The 25225-nt window shown below is 42.7% G+C and overlaps 2 protein-coding genes across 6 annotated transcripts in view; one reads left to right on the top strand and one right to left on the bottom strand.

Annotated features, from left to right (window-relative positions):
- RTN4 (reticulon 4) overlaps window positions 1-6042 on the top strand; it is a 56081-nt gene extending 50039 nt beyond the window's left edge. For all 5 annotated transcript variants that reach the window (XM_084623377.1, XM_084623378.1, XM_084623380.1 and 2 more), the window contains 4 exons: window positions 1278-1347; window positions 1917-1963; window positions 4580-4638; window positions 5074-6042. In XM_084623377.1, the coding sequence (XP_084479503.1) occupies window positions 1278-1347; window positions 1917-1963; window positions 4580-4638; window positions 5074-5116 (219 nt within the window). In that variant the 3' untranslated portion in view covers window positions 5117-6042. The remainder of the gene's footprint in view (window positions 1-1277; window positions 1348-1916; window positions 1964-4579; window positions 4639-5073) is intronic.
- Window positions 6043-7989: 1947 nt separating this feature from the next.
- The window catches only part of EML6 (EMAP like 6), a 321111-nt gene continuing 303875 nt past the window's right edge, over window positions 7990-25225 (bottom strand). Inside the window, exons 37-42 of the mRNA XM_084624464.1 lie at window positions 18158-18330; window positions 17337-17499; window positions 14410-14513; window positions 12745-12898; window positions 12300-12400; window positions 7990-8630 (exon numbers count right to left, since the gene is read on the bottom strand). Of these exons, the coding sequence (XP_084480590.1) occupies window positions 8606-8630; window positions 12300-12400; window positions 12745-12898; window positions 14410-14513; window positions 17337-17499; window positions 18158-18330 (720 nt within the window). The 3' untranslated portion in view covers window positions 7990-8605. The remainder of the gene's footprint in view (window positions 8631-12299; window positions 12401-12744; window positions 12899-14409; window positions 14514-17336; window positions 17500-18157; window positions 18331-25225) is intronic.

The raw sequence follows: 25225 nt of genomic DNA, 5'->3' as shown, positions 1-25225 counted from the left end.
TGATTTTGTGACTGTCCTTTACTAAATGGGACCCAATAGGGTCCTGAGGTTGCCACTTCTGTAATCTCAATATAAAGTTGACAAAAGTTTTAAAAAATTATAGATTCAGAACTTACATAATTTTGGGCTTGCTCTGCATAGAGCATGGAGGCAAATCTTTCTATCAGCAGTACTGCTCCAAGTCCAAACAAAGTCCTGCCTTCCTGATTCACTCTGCTGTACTGAGTATGGACTGGGCACAAGCAGAGGATTTGGGCCAGACTGTGTGAGTGAGAGAGAGATTAATTCTGCAGTATGATTTATGGATATTATGCCCAGTACAGCAATACATGGGTTTCAGGAGTCTTTCCTACCAGAATCTACACTTATTTTCTAAATTTTTGTTAGTCTAGAATTTTAAATCTTTTTTGTAACCTTAAAATTCCATCAGCACTTTTAATTCTTAAGGCTTTATGCTTTTTGGTTTAAATGTTCTGTGCCATAAAATGGAAGATGGACTCTGACTCCTTCCTACTATGAATATTTAATAACTGAATCCACACTTGTAAGAGTATCTGTACTGTTCATTTAAAATGAAGAAGGAAGGAAAATAAACTTGCCATTTCTTCCACACTGCCTTTCAAACAGGCCTGTGCCCTGACACAACATTACCATCTCTAACAGACAATTTAATTCTTGGCATCTGAACTGAGTCAAACCAGCAAAAATGTGGTTCTAATGGTGCTTTTTGTGATGTTGACTCTTGTATAGGCTTAATTTCACCAACTCACAACCTATGTAAAGGGGTGGCTCTGACCTTGTGGATTTGGGTGTTGGGTTGTAAGTCAGGAGACCTGGGTTCTATTTTATCTCCGCCACTGACTTGCTGTGTGACCTTGGGCAAGACAGTTATCCTCCCACCGTGCCTCACTTACTCCATCTGTAAGGAAAAAATAATCATGTTTATCCATCATCATAAAGCACTGTGGATTGAAAGTGCTGTATGAGTGCGGAGAACACTGAATAGTCATGAAATGGTAGTAGCTTCTTGGTCACTATTGACCTGGGCTAAATTCAGACTTGTGACCTCGAAATGAAAGGCTGCGTATCCTATTACCCATCGCCTCACCCATACAGTCCCTCATCTATAATCATCTTTGACATACAAAGTGTTTTTTTGTTGAGTTTTATACACGCCTTTAGAGAAGGGTAATTTTGTTAAAGGCACCTCTCTTAATGTTCTAATGAACACATCTTGATTAGACTGTTTATGGCCTAACTGACCTTTGTTCTTTCAGTTTGCAGTGTTGATGTGGGTATTCACCTATGTTGGTGCCTTGTTTAATGGTCTGACATTACTGATACTGGGTAAGTGCTTTAAATTGTGTTAAATACTTTGCTTTGCAAAATAACCCTGGAAAAGTATTGAAGCCTCTTAAATGCTGTGTGTATCTACTCGCAGTACAACACAATGTAGGTTGTTGCATGATCTTTTATTTTATTTTTTTAGATTGTGGAATTATAAAAATAGTATTTTTGAATTTCATTGTTTGTCCTTAGGTTGCTGACTTTCAGGACAAAACAACATCATTTAAAAAATCATATTTAGTTTTGCTCATTGCTTTCTAGGCTACCTGTAGTTCTTACTTTCAAATTCCAGTTGCCTTGTACAAATTATATGATGGTGCAAAACTGGTTACTGTCCCGTTCCACCAGGATGACAGAAACCTGAATTGTAACTAATACAGTATTGCTACAGAACATCTTTTTCTTATGAGATCCATTTAAATTACAATAGCCTAACAATTTTTGCATTGTGATTTAGTTCTCTTTTTTGCTTTTTTAAAAATATGCCAGGCTGTGAAAACTGTTTTTAAATTTTAGTTGAGTGGCGTCTTTATCTTGTTTGTATTTAAACCCGCTCTGTTCCTTTCCAGCTCTGATTTCTCTCTTCAGTGTTCCTGTTATTTATGAGAGACATCAGGTGAGTGCTTAATGTCTGACATTCACAAATGTCTGATTAAAAATTACTCCTGTTGAATCAGAAACACTTAAGAATGAATAACTAGAAATCTGATTTTAGTCTCCTAAACCTTTAACCTCAACACCTGATATTGTTTCTAAAAATGGCCAGTGCAGGTTTTCTGACAGTGTTACAATGAGTAGTACAATTAAAGCCCATAGTGCATTTCCCCTCTTTAGGAAATATGTGAAGCATATAGTAATTATAAGAGAGGTTTGCTTAGTATGATTTCACCTTCTCTCCCTCTGATCCCAATTTGTTCAGTACTAAAGTAGCAATATCTGAGTTATGTAAAATCTCAGTAAGTAATTTATATAGTTTTTTTGAGAAGCCACCTTGAAGCTGGCATTGCAGACATTTATTCTTGAGCCCATGTGATTTGTACTACTGGCTAACGCACGTAGCGGGAGCTTGGCACAGTCTAATGCTCCTCTGGTAAATCTGTTGAAGACAGTAATTGCTGGGAGGGACAGGAGATTGTAGCAGTACTAGGCAGGAATTGGATCCATCAGGGCATAGAGTAGTTGACCAGATGAGCACTGACACAGGGATTCCTTCTCTCTGAAAAGCACCTGTACAATAAAGACCAGTGTAAAGGGGCAACACAGTGAAGAAGGCAGCAGGGACCAAATACAATGAGGCGCACAGAGCAGTTTTGGGACACTCCCATCATCTGCTCTCAAACCCACTTGCACAGCAAAGATCACTCAGCATCAGAAAAGAGGGAAGTACCCATAAGATGAAGGGAAGTCACATGGCCCTGGAAGAGGAAGACTGACAACTTACCCTGTCTGCAGGCTTCCTAGTCCCACTGACTTAAATCACCAGCTGATTGTTGCTTTCTGAAAGTATAAAAATAATCCCTTTAAAATGCCCAACCTCACTTATGAAGCCTTCAATCTCTGACGGCAAAGGAACTGAATTAATACCAGTACATTCTGGCTCCCAGTGAGACATGCCGAAAACAAACAAGGCTCTGCTTATGCACTCTGCTTCAGATTGATCCTGATAGTCATGACGGATAGTATTCCTCGTTCTAAGCCTACAGGTCAAATGATTTTCAGGTGTGTGAGGTAGATTTTTCTTACGTTGGAGGGAAGTCCAAATGTTTGAGGTAAATTCATCAAAAGCCCTGCGGTCCTTGAAAGTTGGCAGCTCCTATGTTCTGCTGTCCAAACAATCAGAGGGGAATAGGCTCCATGTTTTCATTGCAAGGGAATTATTTCTTATAAAAGACAGATCACGGGGCTCTGCAATGGAGTGATCAAGTGTACCAAGATAATGAACTCTCAAGAGAGACTCTGCCTTGGCAGAAGCTGAGAGATTTAGCAGTTTTACTGTCAATGTCCAGGGAAATTTCTGAACCACTGGTTAGAAACTCCTACTATTGATAATGTGTGACTAGTAATATACATTTTTATGGTGGGCTCCATCCCACCCTTCTGCAATCCAGCGTGGCTGTTCTGTTTCAGTGGTAATACACTACTTTTGTAACATCCTAGTTGTATAGTGATTAGGAGGAAAGCCAGTTGCTATTAAGTGCCCATAACTGGCCCGTGTGCAGACTTGACTGTTTGGAACCTGTTAAACTCCAGTGTGCCAGCCAGCATTCAGTTAATCACCCTCTTCAAAGTGCCATGGGATCTCTAGTAACTGTCCAGGTGTATGTGGAGAATAGCAGAAGGGAACTGCGATATATCACTTGTTCAAAGCATTGTGCTTCTAACAGTATACATATACAGAGACCCAATACTGCACTGTCAGGAAGAGCCCAGGAATGGTTGGGACTCTTAATATATAAGTTATCACCTGTTTTGGAGCTATCAATACAATAGTTCCTCAAAATAAAGCAAAACAGAAGTGTGAACAGTACATTTGTTTTTGTGCATATAAAGGTCTTGGTTGTACACTCTGTGTAGGAGGAGTCTGAAGAAAAGGGTGGTTTGAGCTGCTAGTAACTAGACTACTTATATGGAAGAAACACATGAAACGCTAGGATATACCGATTGTGGTGTTTGCAAGTGAACATACTTATTAATCCCTACTGCATCACATGCATTTCAAAAAGCAAATAGTGATGGCGACTTACTGAATGAGCTGGTTAGAATCTAAGAACCTACAGTAGCAGGCCTTTCCACGTTCAGAAAGAGGGGTTGACCATTCTGCCACTTTGTGTTGTCTGTGGCTGGGAGGGGCAAAGAATAGTGAGATTTTCCTGCAGGTGTATGTACAGTATTGATTCAGCTTCCTTTTTGCAGTGAGTCCCAGTATCTGTCCATCTGGGAAAGTCTCTTCCTTCACCATATAGCACTGTTCATGCTACAAGCTGGGCTGTTTCATTTACTGGTTGGTAGAGATGCGAGCAGAATAGTTTTATGCCTGTGATTTGCAAAAAATTATATGAAACCCTGAAATAAACAAAAATGGGCTCTTTGCTTGTCTTAAAATTTTTCAGGGCAGTTAATGAAGCATAAACTAATTAGACAAGGAACAATGATGACTTGCAAGTAGTAAAGCAGCCTTTAGCAGCAGTAAAGCTAAACAGCTAACTTTTCTGTTTTTTCTCTTAAATTTCAGGCTCAAATTGACCATTATTTGGGACTTGTGAACAAGACTGCCAGAGATGCAGTGACTAAGTGAGTTTATGTTGGCTGTTTCAAACTAGCTTGTATAGATAGACTTTTTGATGTACGTACAATACCTTGGGTATGTTAAGGAAGCTATATATAGTCATCAAGAGGAAAAACGTACTTAAAAACTGTGGGAGATTTACAGAATTAACTGATTCCTTGCAGTGCAGTAAAAAATATTTGATGGAAAATGTTTGAATCATGCAATTCTAATAGCAGTCCAGATATGTGGATTTATATGCAGAAGACTTTAGGTCCTCAGCAGAGCAGGGCTCTGAAGAGGGATTTAGCAACTTTACTGCCAATTTTCTTACTGTTGCAAATTAATGTATCTATGATAATTATCTTTAAACATTGACATTTTCAAGGCTACATTTATGCTATAAATATTGCTGTATTTCCACATTTAAATACCTTTTTAATTTTCTCTCACTCTTTCAGGGTCCAAGCTAAAATACCTGGATTGAAACGCAAAACTGAGTAAAAAGCCTGAAGCAACTTGTCAATTGGAGTTCATCTTTCAGGGGGGAAATATTCATTTGAATTACATAGGGAGGGTCAGGGAATAGCAAAACCTTGACATTGCAGTGCAATTTCACAGATCTTTATATTTTAGCAGCACAGTGTTTGAGGAAAAATACCTGTTTTGACTGCCATGTGTTTCATCATCTTAATTATTGTAAGCTGCTATGTATGGAATTAAAACTAATCATCTTTGTTTATCCTGTGTGCAGCACCAGCTAATACAAAAGATTTGAGAAAGCTGTATATTGTGCTTCATCAGAGGTAGTCTTGCTGCATTCAAGAAAAGGTAGAGCAGAGGATAACATTTCCCATTTTGTGCACTGTGTATGGTCTGGGTCGATTGAGGCAGATTTTCTAAAATGAGATGTTTAGAAGAATATACCATTAAAGCAAGTTTGAAAAACTTTGTCTTTTTGGTATAAGTGTAGCTGTATTGTGATTTTATTGTTTTATCAATTGCATATATATATATATATATATATATATATATATATATATAATATGTAGTATTTCACAAAGCTTGGATCTTTCAGCTGCTCCACAGTGCTTGATAGTTCAGAAAATGGACTGATTTTAGGACTAGCCATAGCGCACAAACTTGAAAAATAAAATATTTCTAGAAACACTACCATCTATTTAAAAAAAACAAATGAACTTGCACACACATAAAACTTCGAGCATACACTGTGTTGCACAAACATAATCTGTGGAGCAAATATCTAATGCTGCAAATGTTTGAAAATGTCGAGCATTGTTATGCAAGAAATTACAAATGAAAATGTATACACTTGTGGTTTAAGCTGTATTGAACTAAGTCTGTGGAATGCATTGTGAAATGTAAAAACAAAAAACCCAAGTATCAATAAAGCTTATAGACTTAAAGAATTTTGGTGTTTTGTCTTGAGGAGACTTCCAGATTATAATATATATATTTATTACACAAGTCAGTCGAGCATCTGTTTTATGTAGTTCAGCACTTTGGAAAATTGAGAGGGATACGAAGTGAGTCCAGCAATTTTTCAGGATAACTTATTGATTCTACTAACTTGACTGTAAAAATAAGATCAATGAAAATTTATAACCAAATGTATTTGACACACAGGTTTTCAAATAGTTATGTGGCCATTGAAAAATAAATTCATGCATTAGTATTTTCATATACAATATAATACAGCATTACTTCTTAGCATATTATATATAAAATAAAACGACATAAACATATACAAATCATATTTATTGAAATGTTTTCCTGATAGACAACTATTGCTTTTAAATATTTTTCACAAATCATCATTTAGCAATTCATTCCATCACACAATTATTTTTATTCAGGATACAATCAACGTGAAAGGCCAACATGACAACATAGGCAAAGAAAATGCTCACCCAACATGGTTACATTATCTTAATACAGAAAAGCTTTCATTAAAAAAAAAGAAAAAGACTACATAGGGTCTCCTATTCTGTGTCTGACAAACTGATCTTTTGTAGAGTATTGTAAGGCAAAATTTCCATTTATTTAAAAAAAAATTCACTAAGCTTCCTCAAGCACTTTTGTGTTAAATATATATTCATTACATTTTGATAATGCTTGTCTTCTCTCTTTTCTATGATATTTTATAGCCAATAGCTACCTTCTTATCAGAGATGTGCAAGAACGAGAATTTCCATTTTTCAGGAATTTTGTTTTGCTTTGGAACAAAAACAAGATTTCCTGTAACCCACATTTACTTAGACACACACACACCCACATCCCCCAAAAAAGGTTTGGGTCAATCAAAACATTTCACTTCTTACATTTGTTTATAATATGAAATATATACCAAAATGAAAAGTTGTTTTGAAATGAAAACTCAAAATGGAGCATTTACACTGTATGCTAGTTGAGACTTTTTTAAAACTAAATTTCACTGAAATAGACAATTTCTGTCGAAAGATTTGGTTTTGACAAAATGGCATTTTCTGACAAAAGCATTCCATTTGAATTTTCATCCAGTTCTTTTTATTTTTGTTAATGTCACATACATGTTTCTAAACAGCATATGAATGGTTGCCAGATTAACCTAAGGTTGTGCAGTCTCTTCTTACTGGTTTACCTGTCATTCATTATGTACAATTAGCACATCTCCAAGAAGCTCTTCCTGAGTAAAAGATGGGAAATGATGCTTTTTGGAAGAGTCCAAATCAATTTACTAATCTTTTACTGTATAAGTAGTCAAATATAAAGCACAGACCCAAAGAGAGGGAGGAGCACAAGAAGATAACAGATTTAATGATTTTCTTTCCCCCTCCCTGAAAAAAGTGCTTTGTACCCATATCATCCCTCAGATTTGAGCTTAAATCCTGTCTTTGACCTGCTACCTTCTTGAGCCAGATACATTCTACCCCTTAACAGATTGTTCATGTCACTGACAAACAGGAGGTTCAGATAATTGCTTGTATAACAGTATGTATGTTCTCTCTGAAGGAAACATTTTGGAGTTCAGTTGTGACAGTATTAAGAATAGTAACAGCAGAAAATGCTGACCACGTCAGATCTGGAAAAGGTGTTTGTGTTAAGCCCTCCTCAGGATGGAAGTTTATAGCACCATATGCAGAAAGCTGACAGTGGTGGGAGGCCTATTGGCAAACTCTTCAAAGGCACTTCATGGATAAAGAACTTTTTAAATTAAATGTGTTCTTTTTTTAAAAAAAATAATGAATTCTAAAAATGTGTTACTTGGTTTATTTACAAAAAGAAAAGGAGTACTTGTGGCACCTTGGAGACTAACAAATTTATTTAAGCATGAGCTTTCATGAGCTACAGCTCACTTCAGAAAGCTTATGCGTAAATAAATTTGTTAGTCTCTAAGGCGCCACAAGTACTCCTTTTCTTTTTGCGAATACAGACTAACACGGCTGCTACTCTGAAACTTGGTTTGCTTAGTTATTGAAAGTGAATGTGAAACCCCCTGCGGTCATTTAAAAACAATATAAAGCTTTATTCACAATGCATACAATTCCAAACAAGAGTGTCTAACAGTTGTCTTAAAATGGGAACATTCCTGAAAGAAGGTGTAAAGAAATGATTTTACAGATTCACAAATTAAATGCTGTGTTACGTTTTAGGGTTTGTGATGCTCAAAAGGTTTTTTTTAGGCTACAGTTGTAGCTGCTTGGAATAATTATAAAATATTTAGCAAAAGCAGTTTAATGATCAAACTGTTCGTTGCTGAGGCCTAGGAACAACCTTTAAAACTTCAGCTTCCATTGCAAGGGCATCACAGTCTTTCAAATACAAAATCATAGTAGCACTCAATATTACCACACTCAGATTCCAAAAGTGTGTAATCCATGCAGCATTTTTGTTATGAAATTAGAGCAGCCAAAGCATTGTGGACTGGGGTGACTCGTCACTCCTCTGAAGTCACATGATAGTTGCAGCACCAGAAGCAAGGGAATTCCTCTTTCAAAGACATCTCCACACAAATACACTAAAAAAGTTAAATGGTGGTAAAGTTGTCTTTAACAATTAGCACTAGAATAATACTGTACAGATTGCAGGTTGTGTTTGTGGCTTCAGCACTTGTGGAAAAAAAAAACCCTATCCTTTTACTCCCAAACTGAGCAGGTTTAGTATGGATGTCAATAAGAGAAAATGACTATGGAGCCCTATGATACATTTTTGCAGTCACTTTTCAAAGAACACTGCTCCCTTATTCATACAACTGTAAACATCTAGTACGGGGGTGGTTTTTTTCCTTTCAGCATTTGTTCACAAATTATCCAGCTTGCTTCCGAGAGAAGTCAGCATGGTACAGTGGCTGAATTTTAATCTTGACTATACCCTAACTCATTGTGTGCCTTTGGGCAAAGTCACTGGCATGTTGATGGTTACTTAATGTTTGCATAGCACATTGTAAACTGCTCAACAGTTACACTTGAACCAGTATTTGGTTTTGTGAGTCATAAAAATATGCATATTTCCATAGAACCATTAGCAATTCCTATGTGGATCAGATCAATTGTCCTGTCTGTGAAATTTTCCTCTGAATGAGGTTGGTACAGGATACACTGACTAAGCATCTGTGAATAACTGATAGGAAAGATTTGCCTAATCTCCAATCTGTCAGGGTTGTCATAAGCTATGGGAATCGGTTTCTGCCAGCACTTTCATTTTTGACACTTCAAACACTGCCTCATTTTGCGTACATAAAAAATGTAGGTATCTCACTACCATGCTCTAGGACAACTGATACAAAGCACTACTTCAGCTTCCTCACAGTGGCCATTTACTTACTCCTTTTGCCTGTGCTAGGTCAATAGCTACTTTCTCTTGCAGCCTTTCTGCTTCTCATCTACATGAACTTCATTGTGTTATGGCTATGGTTAGTTGCTCCTCTGTCAAAGCACTCTAGTTACACCTTACATTTCACTGGCATTGCTTACTTTTCTGCTTGAGCTGCATTTCTATTTTCTGGATCTCTGTATGGCTCAACTAAGCTCTTGAAATTTGCCATTTAGCCATACTTGGAGTTTGTTTCTTGCATTTCTGCTTACCTGTTTTTTGAGGATTATTATTCATAATAATTATATGTATTACTATACTGAACCGGAGCCCCACTCATAGACCAGTGCTTTCCTACCTCTGGGCTATATAGCCTCCAATCTGTCCTCTGCCTGATTCAGAGCAGAGACTTCAACCTGTCTCCCATCTGAGAGTCCAACGTCCTACACAATGATTGGGGTGGATTAGGCAGCTGAGAATGGGATCCAAAAAGCCAACAAGATGAGTGGGAAGACACCAAAGCCAATGAGACGGATGTAACCTAAACCTAAGGGCTTGTCTACATGCTGCATTAGTGTACACAAGCCAGGTGTAAATACTATGACTGACCAGTTGGATACACACTAACTGGCCCTGTGGAACCTGCTGGCCTGCTCTAAAAGTCCCTGAGTGTATCCTAGCATTGAGGGGTATGGTAGCTAGTGGTTTGAGCATTGGCTTGCTAAACCTAGGGTTGTGAGTTCAATCCTTGAGGGGGACACTGAGAGATCGGGGGCAAAAATTGGGGATTGGTCCTGCTTTGAGCAGCAGGTTGGACTAGATGACTTCCTGAGGTCCCTTCCAACCCTGATATTCTATGATTGTACTGGGCTGAAGGGATACCCTTATATCTGCTCAGGATTCACAACTAGGGCCCCTGTCCTGGAGTTAGGTACTGAAGCTGTTTGTTTTGGAATAAATGCTGCTGCTGCATTATGCCCCCACTCCCTTATACACTTTAGTCCAGGGGCTAGGACACTGACCTGTGATGTGGGAGATGTGTGTTCAGTTCCTCTCCAGCTAACATGGAGCAAGATTTTGAACTTGGGTCTCCCACCTCTCAGGAGCATGCCTTAACCCCTGAGCTATGGGATATGCTGGGGTGGATCACTCTTAATTTCTCCTGTTGGAGCTGTTCCACTGTGAATAAATTATTAAATGAATAATTATATATAGGCATTGGGCCAGCAGGGGAGTTGAGTGGCTCTATAGTCTAGAGTAGGGCTCTCCCCTGCAGGTGAGAAACCTAAATTCAACTCCCTTCTTCCCCCTCAGGCAGAGGGAAGACTTGAACGTTGGTCTCCCACACCTAGGGTGACCAGATAGCAAGCGTGAAAAATCAGGTCGGGGGTGGGGGGTAATCACCTATATAAGACAAAGCCCCAAATCTTGGAACTGTCCCTATAAAATGGGAACATCGGGTCACCCTATATGAGTGCTCTAACCACGGACTAAAGGTTATGTGCCTCCTTACCATCTTATGGGGGCTTAGAATGTGCTCTAAGCATGACTTCTGCTGGGGTTTAGGTAGCAAGCTGTTGGGTAGTTGCAGTGGGGGAGGTTTAGGTTGGATATTAGGAAAAACTTTTTCACTAGGAGGGTGGTGAAACACTGGAATGCGTTACCTAGGGAGGTGGTGGAACCTCCTTCCTTAGAAGTTTTTAAGGTCAGGCTTGACAAAGCCCTGGCTGGGATGATTTAGTTGGGGATTGGTCCTGCTTTGAGCAGGGGGTTGGACTAGATGACCTCCTGAGGTCCCTTCCAACCCTGATATTCTATGATTCTATGGACTTAGCTGCTGAAATTTGGGTGGGTGCTTTGGGGTCTTTTCCATCAAAGAGGTAGATACTAGGTGCCTCTAGGGCAGTGGTCCCCAAGATTTTCATGGTTGCAGCTCCCAGGGGCGGACGGGGCAAGGGGGCCAAGGTTGGGGGGGGTCGCAGCTGGGAGCGGGTCTGTGGGTGGGAATGGAGCCGGGGGCGGGGCCACAGTCGGGGGCCAAAGCAGGGGCCGGGAGTGGAGGCACAACTGGGGGCTGAGGCTAGGGGCGGGACTGAGAGTGGAAGCTGTGGCTGGGCCATGGTTGGGGGCCAAGGCTGGGGCCGGGAGTGGTGCCACAACTGGGACTCCATCAGAGCTGGGGGTGGAGCGGGACTGGGTCGTGCTCCCTCCTTGGCCGTCTGTGGGGGTTAGCCCAGGCCTTGTTGTGTCCTTCCGAAATGTTGCGGCGGCGGGCTGTCTGGCACCCACCACAGTCTTCTGGGAATAGGAATATACTATTCCCACAGAAAGGTTGGGGACCACTGCTCTAGGGTAAGAGGCAGCTGAGTAAGGGTTTTGTGACTGATAGTGATGCCTTTGGGAATCTACCCCGTCATGAGAAAAGGAGTACTTATGGCACCTTAGAGACTAACCAAATAAATTGGTTAGTCTCTAAGGTGCCACAAGTACTCCTTTTCTTTTTGCAAATACAGACTAACACGGCTGCTACTCTGTACCCCGTCATGGTTAGTTTAAATCCGAAGCATGAGGGTTGCTATTCCTTATAACTTTTTATCCTGATTTGTGATCTTTGAGGTCGTCTTTTGTATTATTTGTCTTTAAAAAAATGTGTTAAATTTTCTGACCTGTGTTTATTGAGCGTAACATCCTCATCAACACTCTAGCCTTGATAGCCAAGTACTGAGAGTGTTTTAGCCTAGCCTTTGTGTTGCTATATAAATGGATTTTGGATACAGTGTGGCAGCATGCTCTGAGAAGATGCTAAACACAGTGTTGTAATGGGGGTGGACCATACCTGTTTACAAAATTCTTGATTAGTAAAATAAGGAGTTACCTGCAGTCATTTCCTCCTGTACTTATAACATACTTGTCATCATGAGAAAAGCGTATGTTGGTAACATGAGCAGAATGACCAAAATAACGCTTGTGTTTGGCCTATTAGAAAGACAGAATATTGCAGACAATAAATAAACTATTACAGCCATTAACAAAAACAACCCTATGTTCTTTTGCAAGTATATGAAAATACGCAAATGCATCCAATGAAGTGAGCTGTAGCTCATGAAAGCTTATGCTCAAATAAATTTGTTAGACTCTAAGGTGCCACAAGTACTCCTTTTTGCGAATACAGACTAACACGACTGCTACTCTGAAACATTTCTTTTAGTGTAACACACTTCTAACCTACTGGCACTTCTTTGCCTTCAGGCCATGGTAAAACTGGTTAAACACAAAGCCTAGCATCTTAGATTAAAATAAAAGCTAAAATATACACTTACAAATTTTTCTGTGCATGGAAAGTCAAAAAGTTTCACCAGACCAAAATCATCTCCTGTCACTATATTTAAACCAGCATGGGTCACACATGCACAGTTGACATCTGCTTTATCAGCATTTCTTGGCCAAATCCCAATGACTTCATCTCCAAGAACACTGCTCCAAAACATAAAAGAAGAAGATAGTTATGAAGAAGCATGGGCCAGTACCTCTGCTGGACCAATATTATGGGCATAATGGTTGGCTTTACAGCAGGACAATGGCGGGTGACCATTAGTAAACTGCTCTCCCTAGGGATTCACCTTGTCCTCGTGCATTATTGCACCCAAATGCATCTTCATAATACAGAGAGAGCACCCCACATGTGTTCATTTTTCCCCATGCCCGAGACCACAACACAAGTCCCCTCAAGATGCACAACCTCGTCCCTCATGAGGCACTAGCCCCCAAATAGCCTCCCCTCATGTGAGATACAAATACATCCTGCCTCAGTGAGACACTCTTCCTTTCCCCCACATTTTTGCTCCCACTCACACTGAAATTTTATAGCAGTGATGCCTCTTAGTAGTACTCCTTTCCTGGGCCCTACCTCCTCAAGTGAGGGGGATTATTGTTTGTATCTAGAGTGTTTCTTAAAATAGCTGTTTTTTCCTCACTTAGAATGTTTGCCCACATATCAGCTCTCAAATGTATCTGCACCCCCCCACACCCCCTTACACTCTCTGACAGAAGAGGCCATAGTAATAGCTACGGCATTGCAGTCTTGTGTTTGCTTGATAACAAAGCAGTAAGAGCAAGTGTGTTATGCAATTCTACCCTTGTTCCCTAAGAGCTAAGCTAAGAGCTTGTGCGTATTGTCATTTCACTGGATACTGTCAGATCTTTTGATTAATGCCTATACCAATGGCATTAGTATAGTTCATTACAGTTTTAAACTACACTGTAATTAAAAAGCCATGGAGGGTAACTTGGCTGTGCTGTTCAACAGACATTACAGCTCTGGCTACACTAAGCATACAGCCATGCTTTTTTAATCAGGTTGTGATGGTCCTATGTAACTCAGTTGTAATAACCACATTTAAGTAGTGTCCATGCAACAGCTTTTTCATAACATGACCATGTCAGCCCTGCTTTCTTTCTAGCCACATCCATCATGCTGCCTAACTGTGTGTGTATTGGTGCATTCTGGCAAAATGTGGGACATTACCGCAGAGTGCCTCAGCAAAGGACAGAGTGCCTGGAGGGCGCAACACAAAGTGGCATCAGCAATGCAGGAGGCAATGCATTCTGGGATATCAGGCAGCTCAGCTTGCTGGGAGTAAAGGGGACTGGCCAAGAGTGATTACACAGATGTGGGTAGGGGGTAATCCTGAATACCAACCACATTGTGTGTGTGGCTACAAACCATGTATGGTGTCAACTGTGACACCAACTAGTTACAAATTCATTCTAAAAGTTCGGTGCAGACAGGGCCTCAGAAAAGCAAAAGAGCTAGCATTCTTCATATAATAGTTCTGCAAATCTAAAAGAGCCCAAAACTCTGTGAATCCCAGCACTAACTGCACTTTCATAACAGTACGTTCACTTATCCTATTTCTGTAGTACAGATTCATGCACAATCAGTTGCTTGTAAAAACAAGTTCTTTGGGTTTTAGACATTTCATCACCTTGTCCATGTGGCCCATGTGATCTTTTCTATTAGTGTGGCATCTGCCACTTGCTTTCCCAATGGCACCTCATGAACCTGTCGTTTATAGGCACCGGTTGATACCTGAATGTAGAAAGAGTAGATTAACCTTTCCATAAATGTATTTTGATGTTATTTCAATATTTTAAAATTAAAAGTTTATTTCTTAACACTAATGGTCTCCATATGTACAATATAGCAGTTCACCTATATCTCTAAGTTTATAGCTTTTCTTGGGCTTCTGTAATTGAGTTATATACAATATAAACTAATCACAACAAATTTACAGTATGAACTAATGATTTGGCTATAGAATGAGCATTTTATACTAACAATCCATTGCTGATGAATAATCTCTCAATCAGATTATTATCTGTACTATCTCACATCTTCCTGTCAAAGTTGGCAGCATCAAAGACACCTTGGAGGGAAACCATGAACCATTTGGGTTCATGTACTTTAGTACTGTAGACTTTGACAAAAATATGTGAGATACTGTATATTATCTGCACTAATCTGATTGAGAGATTATTCACCAGCAGTGGATTATCAGTAATAACTGATCATTCAACAGCTCTGAGAACACGAGGGAAACTGCCATGGTACTAAGACTGTGAAACTAACTTTGCATCTAGCTAATAAAGAGCTTTTGCATAGCTACTTGTTGCCAGTAGATCCTCTTGCTATGTGATGATATACATTGCACTATGCTCAGTCTTAGAGAGATGGCTTTTTTCATACAGTATCTGAGAGTAAAGAGAAGGCTTTATGCTCTCAGCTTCCATAACTAAAATTATAGGCCAAAACATTGCTGGCCCCTTGAAGCAGTGCAAGGTAAAACAAAATCCCTACTCCCTAAGTCCTCTAGCAAGAACTAGCCAAACTTACAGTCCTCATGCAAGGACTGCTACTACTTTTGTGATCCCAAAGGGGCAATGACATTTTTAAAAGACAAGGGTCTGCCCCCCCTCCCACCCGCCTTTACAGTAAATAGCATAACTGCTGAGCTGTGGAGAAGAGCACATGCTATGCTTAAAAGGAGTAGCAACAGGTATGCTCCCCCCACACATTTGGGAGCTTCAAATGGTGTCATGCACAATACCGCTTTGCTGATGATCAGCACGCTAAAGGCATATTTGAGCCCTAGGGTTACAGAGTACTTTTGAGTGTGACCAGCCTTTTTCTGTGTACTTTGCAGAACACACTAGTGAAAGAATGTTGTGATGGGTTGGACCCATCCTGGGATGTCACCTGGTGTGCTGAGATACCCCTTAGTCTACCTGTTCTGCCAGCCTGGGTCCCCTTTAACCTGTCCTGCTCAGCCAGGCTCTTAAAACCTCCTCTCACCCAGCTGCAGATCAGCTCTGGGAAGACTCAGCTGAAGGGACTTGCTCCAGCACTCCCTTGGAGTACAGACCCAAAGATATATTATGAAATTCACCTCTTCTCTCAATGTGGAGGAGGGTGTACACAACTACTGCCCTCTCCCCCCATCTCACACCACCCGCTAACACTTCAGGAACAACAGTGAAAAAGCCCGACAGTGCTGATGGCCCATCAGCAAGAGACAATGGACTGTAAAAGTGCTTAGTCTTCCTGTGAATGTGCGGGTCAGCCTGTGAAGAATGGCTATAGGGGCCCTACAGAGTCAGGTGGTCTTGTCACCTGATACTAAAACATTACCTGGGACGTATTGTAACTTTCCACTGGAAGGCAAGGGAGTCAAACTAGGAAACAAGGACTCCTGCCTTATGCAAATCCTATTTAAGGGTGGGGAGTGAGGTAATCCTGGTCGTGAGAGCTCCCCTGCTTCCCCACCCAAGATGACAGCTAGAACAACTAAGACTGAACTGGGGGAAAGAACTGAAGCCAGGCTGGAAGGGGGTCTGGCCTGTGAAGAAGACTATTAGAATCACATTTAAGATGAGAACTTACATGTAACCAGTTTCTTTAGTGTATTAAGCTTAGTTTGCGTGCTCTGTTTTATTTTCTTAGTAATCTGACTTGTTCTGTCAGCTACCCCCTTACCTACTTAAAACACACCTGTTATAGTTAATAAATTTATTTCCAGTTTATAATATAACCCAGTTTATGTGATTTCTAAGTGGGGGAAGGGGCGAGACGTTGTGTACACCCTCCTCCACATTGAGGGAAGAGATGACTTTCATATAATTTTGGGTTTGTACTCCAAGTGGGGATGGACATCTGGGTGCTGTGACAAGCCCCTTAAGCTCAGCCTTCCCAGAGCGGATCTCTGGCTCTCTGTGCAGGTGAATGTGGCCCTGCCTGTGTGCTTGGCTGGAAAAGGCTGGGGAACCTAACCTAGCAAGGCCAGGTAAATGGGGACCCAGGCTGGCAGAATAGTCTGACTCTGGCATCCCAGCACACCAGGTGACATCCTGGGGGGGGGGGTCCAACCCATCACAAATGTACCCATTTTTACTGTTCTACCATTACTGTGTGTACTCTAGACCCAGATTTTGCCTTTGTTAGGCCAGGTAATTCTACCATACTGATAAGTCCTAATAGGGTACTATATAACTGTAGTTACAAATCCCTAGATTCATTAACCCTTAACTCCAGCCCAACAGCTATTTGTTATTGCAGTTTTGAATACAGGAATTTTGATGAAAATTGGGATGCTGGTTATACTCACTTGCATGCCAGTATCCCAAAATGCTCTTCTAACTCACAGATCATTCATTTCATAGCAAGGCTTGTACTTGATGTCTTGGGACAACTGATAGATTTAGGGGATGATGGTGGATGAACAGAGCTCTTTATTCCTATGCTTTACAGGCCAGACTTTTGGAAGGCTTTTTACATGCTTAATTTTGTTCCTTTAAGTGTTTGATGATAAATTAATGAGAGGAACTCTAAACAACTGCATGCCCACCTAAAACATACCTGAATATATCTGCTGTCTGCTGAAAAATCCATCTGAATGACAAAACTTGGAATATCTTTGCAGTAGCCTATCCGGTTTAAGGTTGTGCCTTGGGTGAGGTCATAAAAATCGACAGTATGTTCTTGTGAGCCAACAGCCAAAAATCTATTATCAGGGCTGATTCTAGACAACAAATCATGAAGCAGGGATATAATTTGCTGTATTGCTGCATTTGTTAAGATTTTTGTTTGCTTTGTTCCACAATTCTTAAGGTATAAAAGTTCAATGTTTTCTAAGACAAGACTGAAAAACAATAGCAAGTTCTGAGCCAGACCAAACCTCACCACTGATGTTGAAACAGTTGAATCAGAAAGGCACACTGATGCTTGAAGCATATGTAGTTAAGAATTGTTAATATTTCATTATTGTAAAGTGCCTAACGATATGGGCAAAGTACCATTTATTCTTTGAGGCTGAGCTAGGGGATTTCCCAGTGCTATGTGGTGATATTGTAATGTAACATTAACTCCTCATATTAAAAGTCTAATATGCAAAGATTACTAGCTGTATTCAGGTGGAGATTAGAATCCTAGACTTTAAGGCCTGAAGGGGCCATCATGATCACCTAGTCTGACCTTCTGTACAGCACTGGCCACAGAACTTCACCCACCCATTCCCATAGTAGGCCCACAACCTTTGGCTGAGTTACTGAAATCCTCTAATCTTGATTTAAAGATTTCAGTTAAAGAGAATCCAGCCTAGTTCAATCAGGAAATGACCCTAAATAAGGACTGCAGGTTTAGGGCAATATTGTCCTATTTCAAATGAATTTTTGATGTACCTGATATCCTGAATAGCTGATTTCCGATCTCGTTTTTTGCCCCAAACTTTAAGACTGTTTACAAGTAAGATGACAAATTCTCCATTCTTCATGCCAATAGCTACCATCTCACCATCAGGACTATATGCAGCACATCTTGCAGCATGGCCTAAATTCACTTTATTCAGCAATTTCTGTATCAACAAAAACAATGATTTCTTACTAGTTTTTTCTCTTTATAGAAAACTATCAAGTAAATAGACTTAAGCAAAGCTATCTATAAAAGAACAAAAAGACCCTTACTTAAAAGAAAATTGTACAGTTTCCTCAAAATGTCAGTCTGAAATTTCGCATAGTAAGGCACTTCTCACCAGACAGACATTGTGAAATAAATTTGAAAGTAAGGCTTTAATTAAAATGGACATTTCAGTGCTTCCAGTCATCTTGCACTGAACTCATTACAAGGAGGTAGCCCAGCAAAAAAGTTTATAAAATCAGTTTCTATATGGGTTTAACACTGATTTGAATAATTTATTTAACTATTAAATATGAAGTTCTTCTTTTGATTTGTTAAACCAGTTAATGCCATCATACATTATAATGCTCCTGCTTCTTCACTTACCTTACTGTGTTTATATTAAATTTATTTGATGTTAAAAAATGATCCATACTATCTTTGAGCCACTGTCAGGTAATTTGGATGTAAATTATTCCAGTAAAGGGGTGCTTTTATTATCTTATTCCACATACTTTCCCAAGCAAAACAAGCTATAATGCTAAAAGTGTGAGCTTTGCTGGTATAACTGAATCTACACTAGGGACTTCTGCCAGCACAGCTATGTTGTTCAGGGATCACATCTCTTCACATACCTGACAGACATAACTCTGCTGGCAGAAGTCAGTAGTGTAGACATAACCCAGGTCCAATCAGATAATTAATGCAAATTTAAGACTAAGATACAGCTCTGGGGGCAGTGGAGCTACAGAACTTAAGTGGTGATGGAAGGAGGTATTATGTTTGCAGACAGGGAGCTTTGGAGCACTTTCTACACAGTTTTTTAAGGCACAGTGTATACTTTCCCCACTGCTGGCTCTGTGCACCCTAGCTGTTTGCATTCAATTAGAACATTGACCCAAGCCATTCTATAACTTCTAAACTTTTTTTTAAAATACATTTCACAGTCCATACATGACAGAAAGCACTTCTTAAGCCTGGGAGGTTTCAAATAGCTGCACATCTCAGCAAAATGCAGATACATTTCCTTTAGAAACAGCAATAAACCATATCACAAAAGACCATCTCACACAACTACAGATTAAGCTGGGAACAACATGGAAATACAGGGACAAACACTGCCCTGTATATGTGTGTAAGCAGTGTCAGGATGAGCTCCACCCTGACATCTGGTGGTGAGGTGTGGCAAGTTGTGGAAAAGAACTTCAGGGGCCGATCTCATTTGCATAGGCACACCCACCACGCCTAGAATGAGACCATAGCTGCCCAAATGGTCACTTTGGCTGCTGTGGGATCCCCAGTGTCTCTGTTATTGGGGCAGGAAGAATAAATTGTTATTACCCTGATTATGGGAACTGTGCTTGGAACTGTACGTGGCCTTTTGTTATGATGGAGGGATTCACCATCAACTAAGTAGCACTCGCTAGGCAAGGGTCATGGGTTCCAAAACTGTGTGAATGGAGAGAGGCTGGGGACAAGTAGTAGTACTTGGTGGCATGGGCCCCTTGGTGAGGGCCTTACATGCTGATTGCACTTCCTCCTCTCTCCACTGTGGAATATCAGAGCTAATTTTGATTTCATTAGAAGTCTAGTTATAGGCTGCTGAGCTCACTTTGGGCTGACAGTGCACCAGCACTGGGGCTCCCCTACTATAAGCTGAATTCACCTAAGAGCTGAAATCACTGAGTGTTGTGTTAAGTAGTGGGGGAGCCTGAAGATATATTGTGGAGCAGTTTGCGGGACGGCTGGTGAAGCAGTTCGACGCGGAGCAGTGTGTGGATGGCAGGAGCTGCTTGTGGGCCGTGGAGCTGAGTTCGTGGGGCAGCTGAGCGAAGGAGTTCGTGGGGCGGCTGGCGGAGCGGAGCGCAGCTGAGCGAAGGAGTTTGTGGGGCGGCTGGCGGAGCGGAGCGCAGCTGAGCGAAGGAGTTCGTGGGGCGGCTGGCGGAGCGGAGCGCAGCTGAGCGAAGGAGTTCGTGGGGCGGCTGGCGGAGCGCCGCTATGGAGCTATGGGGCGGTCAGCTTCAGATCACGTAAGGTGCCTCTTACCCCCGTCCCATTTCCACCCAGGTTGGGAGGTAAAGCTCCGCCGATAAACTTTCGAACTCTGGGGCTGCCCTGACCAGGGACAGAGACTTCTGGGGCATTGGACTTTTGGGACTTTGGGTGATTTGGGGTTGCTGGACTCAAGAACCAAAGGGAAAAGGGCATGCCCCAATTTGCCTGGGGTGGGGTTGTTTTTGCTCATGGGTTGTGTTATGAATCCTGTTGGTGGTGTTTCCCCAACATAATGCCACATTGTTTCTCTCTGTTATTAAAAGACTTTTGCTACACTCAGACTATGTGTTTGCGAGAGGGGAAGTATTGCCTCTTGGAGGCGCCCAGCGGGGGTGGTATATATTTTTCCCAGGTCACTGGGTGGGGGCTCGAGCCGGTTTGCATTGTGTTATTGGAATGGAACCCCTAGATATTGAACCCGGCCCTTGTTGCTGCCAACTCTGACGGGCAGAAGGGTTACAGTTTGGAGGGTCTGGGAGCAGTCCTGTACCAGGAAGTGGAAGGCAAATGTAAACCGGTAGCCTTTGCCAGCCGAGGATTGTCTGATAGTGAAACTCGCTATCCCACCCACAAGCTGGAGTTTTTGGCCTTGAAATGGGCCATCACTGAGAAATTTCGAGACTACTTGTATGGTGCTCAGTTCCAGGTGTGGACAGACAACAATCCACTGACTTATGTGTTAACAAGTGCTAAGCTGGATGCTACAGGGCAGAGATGGGTGGCCGCCTTGGCTAGCTATGAGTTCAGCATTCAGTACCGATCAGGGAGAAGCAATGTAGATGCAGATGCATTGTCCAGGCGTCCGCAGGCTCCAGAAGTTGCTGTGATACCCACAGATGGAGTGAGAGCTATTTGCAGTGTGAGTCGCCGAGAGCCAGAGGCCCGTGAAGACTTTCAGGGATGTGTTGCAGAAGCTTTGGGCCTGCCCCCTGAATGCATGCCTTCTGCTTCGGTGAACTATATTGCATTAGACCAATCTCCTTTGCCCATGCTCAATGCGGCTGACTGGCAAGAAGCCCAGCGGCAAGATATTGACATTCGTGATACACTACTTGCCAAAAGGGAGGGGCGAAGCCCAGCTGCGGTTGTCCCACCTAACCCGGAGGGTAAACTACTATTGAGAGAATGGACCAAACTAAAACTGATTCAGGGAGTGCTACACCGAATGACCACTGACCCTTTACAAAAACAACGAGCACAACTAGTACTGCCAAAAAAGTACAGAGCCCTGGCCATGAGGGCCCTGCATGATGACTTTGGGCATTTAGGGATGGAGAGGACCCTGGAACTTATTCGTAGTAGGTTCTATTGGCCCCGAATGGCTGAAGATGTTCGCAGGAAATGTGAGACTTGCGCTCGATGTGTTCAAAGGAAAACTCTGCCCACGAGGGCTGCATATCTCAAGAACATCACCAGCAACAAACCTTTGGAGTTGGTATGCATTGATTTCTTGTCTGTGGAGGTAGACAAGAGGAATGTTGGAAACATTCTAGTAGTGACTGACCATTTTACACGGTATGCACAAGCATATCCCACACGTGATCAGAGGGCCACCACCGTTGCTCGAGTATTGTGGGACAAATATTTCTCAGTCTATGGATTCCCGGCTCGGATACACTCTGATCAGGGGCGGGATTTTGAGAGTCACCTTCTGAAGGAGGTGCTGAAGATAGCAGGAATTAAAAAGTCTAGGACAACGCCTTATCACCCCCAAGGTGATCCTCAGCCCGAGAGGTTCAATCGAACCCTATTAGATATGTTGGGAACTTTGCGACCAGAGCAGAAGGCAACCTGGAGCCAGCATGTCGCATTTCTGGTGCATGCCTACAATGCCACAAAGAACGATGCTACGGGAGTCACCCCATATCTCTTGATGTTTGGGCGAGAACCAAGATTACCCATAGACTTGTGCTTTGGTGTATCAGAGGATGGAGATAGCTATGAAACTCATCAGCAGTATGTATCCCGACTAAGAGAAAAGCTGCGGGATGCTTATCGCTTAGCTACCGCTGCGGCTCGGAAGAACGCAGACCGCAACAAACATCGATATGATGCTAGAGTGCGTTCGCAGGAGCTCCAGTCGGGGGACAGAGTCCTGCTGCGAAATTTGGGTATTGCTGGCAAACACAAGATAGCTGACAGATGGAAGGCAATACCTTACCTGGTGATGGAAAAGCTGGGAGATCTGCCAGTCTACAAGATCAAACCTGAAGACGGTCCAGGGCAAATAAAGACGGTGCATAGAAACCTTTTGCTCCCTGTGGGGGAATTGGTAAGCACCCCTTGTGAGATGGGCCACGGCAGGGCCGCCGGGCAGAACAGAGGTGCTAGACCAAAGCCGCCATCCAACACAGACAGTGGGCCCCCTGCAGCTAACTTACCCCTATTCTGCACATCTGAGAGTGAGTCTGAGGAGGAAGACACAACCCTGGTGTATCCTGGGATGGAGACAAGATTTCAGTCTCGATCAGCTGAACCAAACGAGAGTTTTCCCTCTTCCGCCCTAAACCCAATGGCGGAACTATTTAGGCCCATTTCTGATACCCCGGTGCTGCTGATGAGACCCCCCTGTGATGACACACACAGGTTATTGGACAATGGGGACAGACAGGTAGAGGATGTCCTGGGCACCTTGGACCCTCCAGCGTTAGAACTAGGAGTGCAGGGGCCTACGCCAGTAGCCGAGGGACCCTCCAGGGAAGCCTCTCCATCCGTCACTCAAGAGGATGTTCCCCCTACCTCGGCAACAGAGATTCTCAATAGACGAGACAGGGTGATAAGACCAGTGAAACGGTTAACTTATGATGCACCTGGGGTGACTAGTGAGGAGCCAATACATTTAGCACACAGGCTTGTGGAAGCTAAAGTGGGCTTCCTGAGGCCCTTTGGAGGAAACCAATGAGTTGGTATAAAGGGAGTGTGATTTGTCAGGACGACAAAGTCTCGGCTGGGGGGAGGATGTAAGCAGTGTCAGGATGAGCTCCACCCTGACATCTGGTGGTGAGGTGTGGCAAGTTGTGGAAAAGAACTTCAGGGGCCGATCTCATTTGCATAGGCACACCCACCACGCCTAGAATGAGACCATAGCTGCCCAAATGGTCACTTTGGCTGCTGTGGGATCCCCAGTGTCTCTGTTATTGGGGCAGGAAGAATAAATTGTTATTACCCTGATTATGGGAACTGTGCTTGGAACTGTACGTGGCCTTTTGTTATGATGGAGGGATTCACCATCAACTAAGTAGCACTCGCTAGGCAAGGGTCATGGGTTCCAAAACTGTGTGAATGGAGAGAGGCTGGGGACAAGTAGTAGTACTTGGTGGCATGGGCCCCTTGGTGAGGGCCTTACATGCTGATTGATGTAACCCTTCTGCCCGTCAGAGTTGGCAGCAACAAGGGCCGGGTTCAATATCTAGGGGTTCCATTCCAATAACACAATGCAAACCGGCTCGAGCCCCCACCCAGTGACCTGGGAAAAATATATACCACCCCCGCTGGGCGCCTCCAAGAGGCAATACTTCCCCTCTCGCAAGCACATAGTCTGAGTGTAGCAAAAGTCTTTTAATAACAGAGAGAAACAATGTGGCATTATGTTGGGGAAACACCACCAACAGGATTCATAACACAACCCATGAGCAAAAACAACCCCACCCCAGGCAAATTGGGGCATGCCCTTTTCCCTTTGGTTCTTGAGTCCAGCAACCCCAAATCACCCAAAGTCCCAAAAGTCCAATGCCCCAAAAGTCTCTGTCCCTGGTCAGGGCAGCCCCAGAGTTCGAAAGTTTATCGGCGGAGCTTTACCTCCCAACCTGGGTGGAAATGGGACGGGGGTAAGAGGCACCTTACGTGATCTGAAGCTGACCGCCCCATAGCTCCATAGCGGCGCTCCGCCAGCCGCCCCACGAACTCCTTCGCTCAGCTGCGCTCCGCTCCGCCAGCCGCCCCACGAACTCCTTCGCTCAGCTGCCCCACGAACTCAGCTCCACGGCCCACAAGCAGCTCCTGCCATCCACACACTGCTCCGCGTCGAACTGCTTCACCAGCCGTCCCGCAAACTGCTCCACAATATATCTTCAGGCTCCCCCACTACTTAACACAACACTCAGTGATTTCAGCTCTTAGGTGAATTCAGCTTATAGTAGGGGAGCCCCAGTGCTGGTGCACTGTCAGCCCAAAGTGAGCTCAGCAGCCTATAACTAGACTTCTAATGAAATCAAAATTAGCTCTGATATTCCACAGTGGAGAGAGGAGGAAGTGCAATCAGCATGTAAGGCCCTCACCAAGGGGCCCATGCCACCAAGTACTACTACTTGTCCCCAGCCTCTCTCCATTCACACAGTTTTGGAACCCATGACCCTTGCCTAGCGAGTGCTACTTAGTTGATGGTGAATCCCTCCATCATAACAAAAGGCCACGTACAGTTCCAAGCACAGTTCCCATAATCAGGGTAATAACAATTTATTCTTCCTGCCCCAATAACAGAGACACTGGGGATCCCACAGCAGCCAAAGTGACCATTTGGGCAGCTATGGTCTCATTCTAGGCGTGGTGGGTGTGCCTATGCAAATGAGATCGGCCCCTGAAGTTCTTTTCCACAACTTGCCACACCTCACCGGCGCCCAGCGGGGGTGGTATATATTTTTCCCAGGTCACTGGGTGGGGGCTCGAGCCGGTTTGCATTGTGTTATTGGAATGGAACCCCTAGATATTGAACCCGGCCCTTGTTGCTGCCAACTCTGACGGGCAGAAGGGTTACATGTGCATACTTCAAAGAGAGTTGCATACATGGACAGAGGGCAACA

The sequence above is a fragment of the Lepidochelys olivacea genome (genome assembly GCF_965140295.1).
Source record: "Lepidochelys olivacea isolate rLepOli2 genome assembly, chromosome: 3".
In the NCBI taxonomy this organism is placed as follows: Eukaryota; Metazoa; Chordata; order Testudines; family Cheloniidae; genus Lepidochelys; species Lepidochelys olivacea.
Note: the sequence above shows the minus strand (reverse complement) of the source record. Positions and strands in the feature narration are given on the sequence as shown.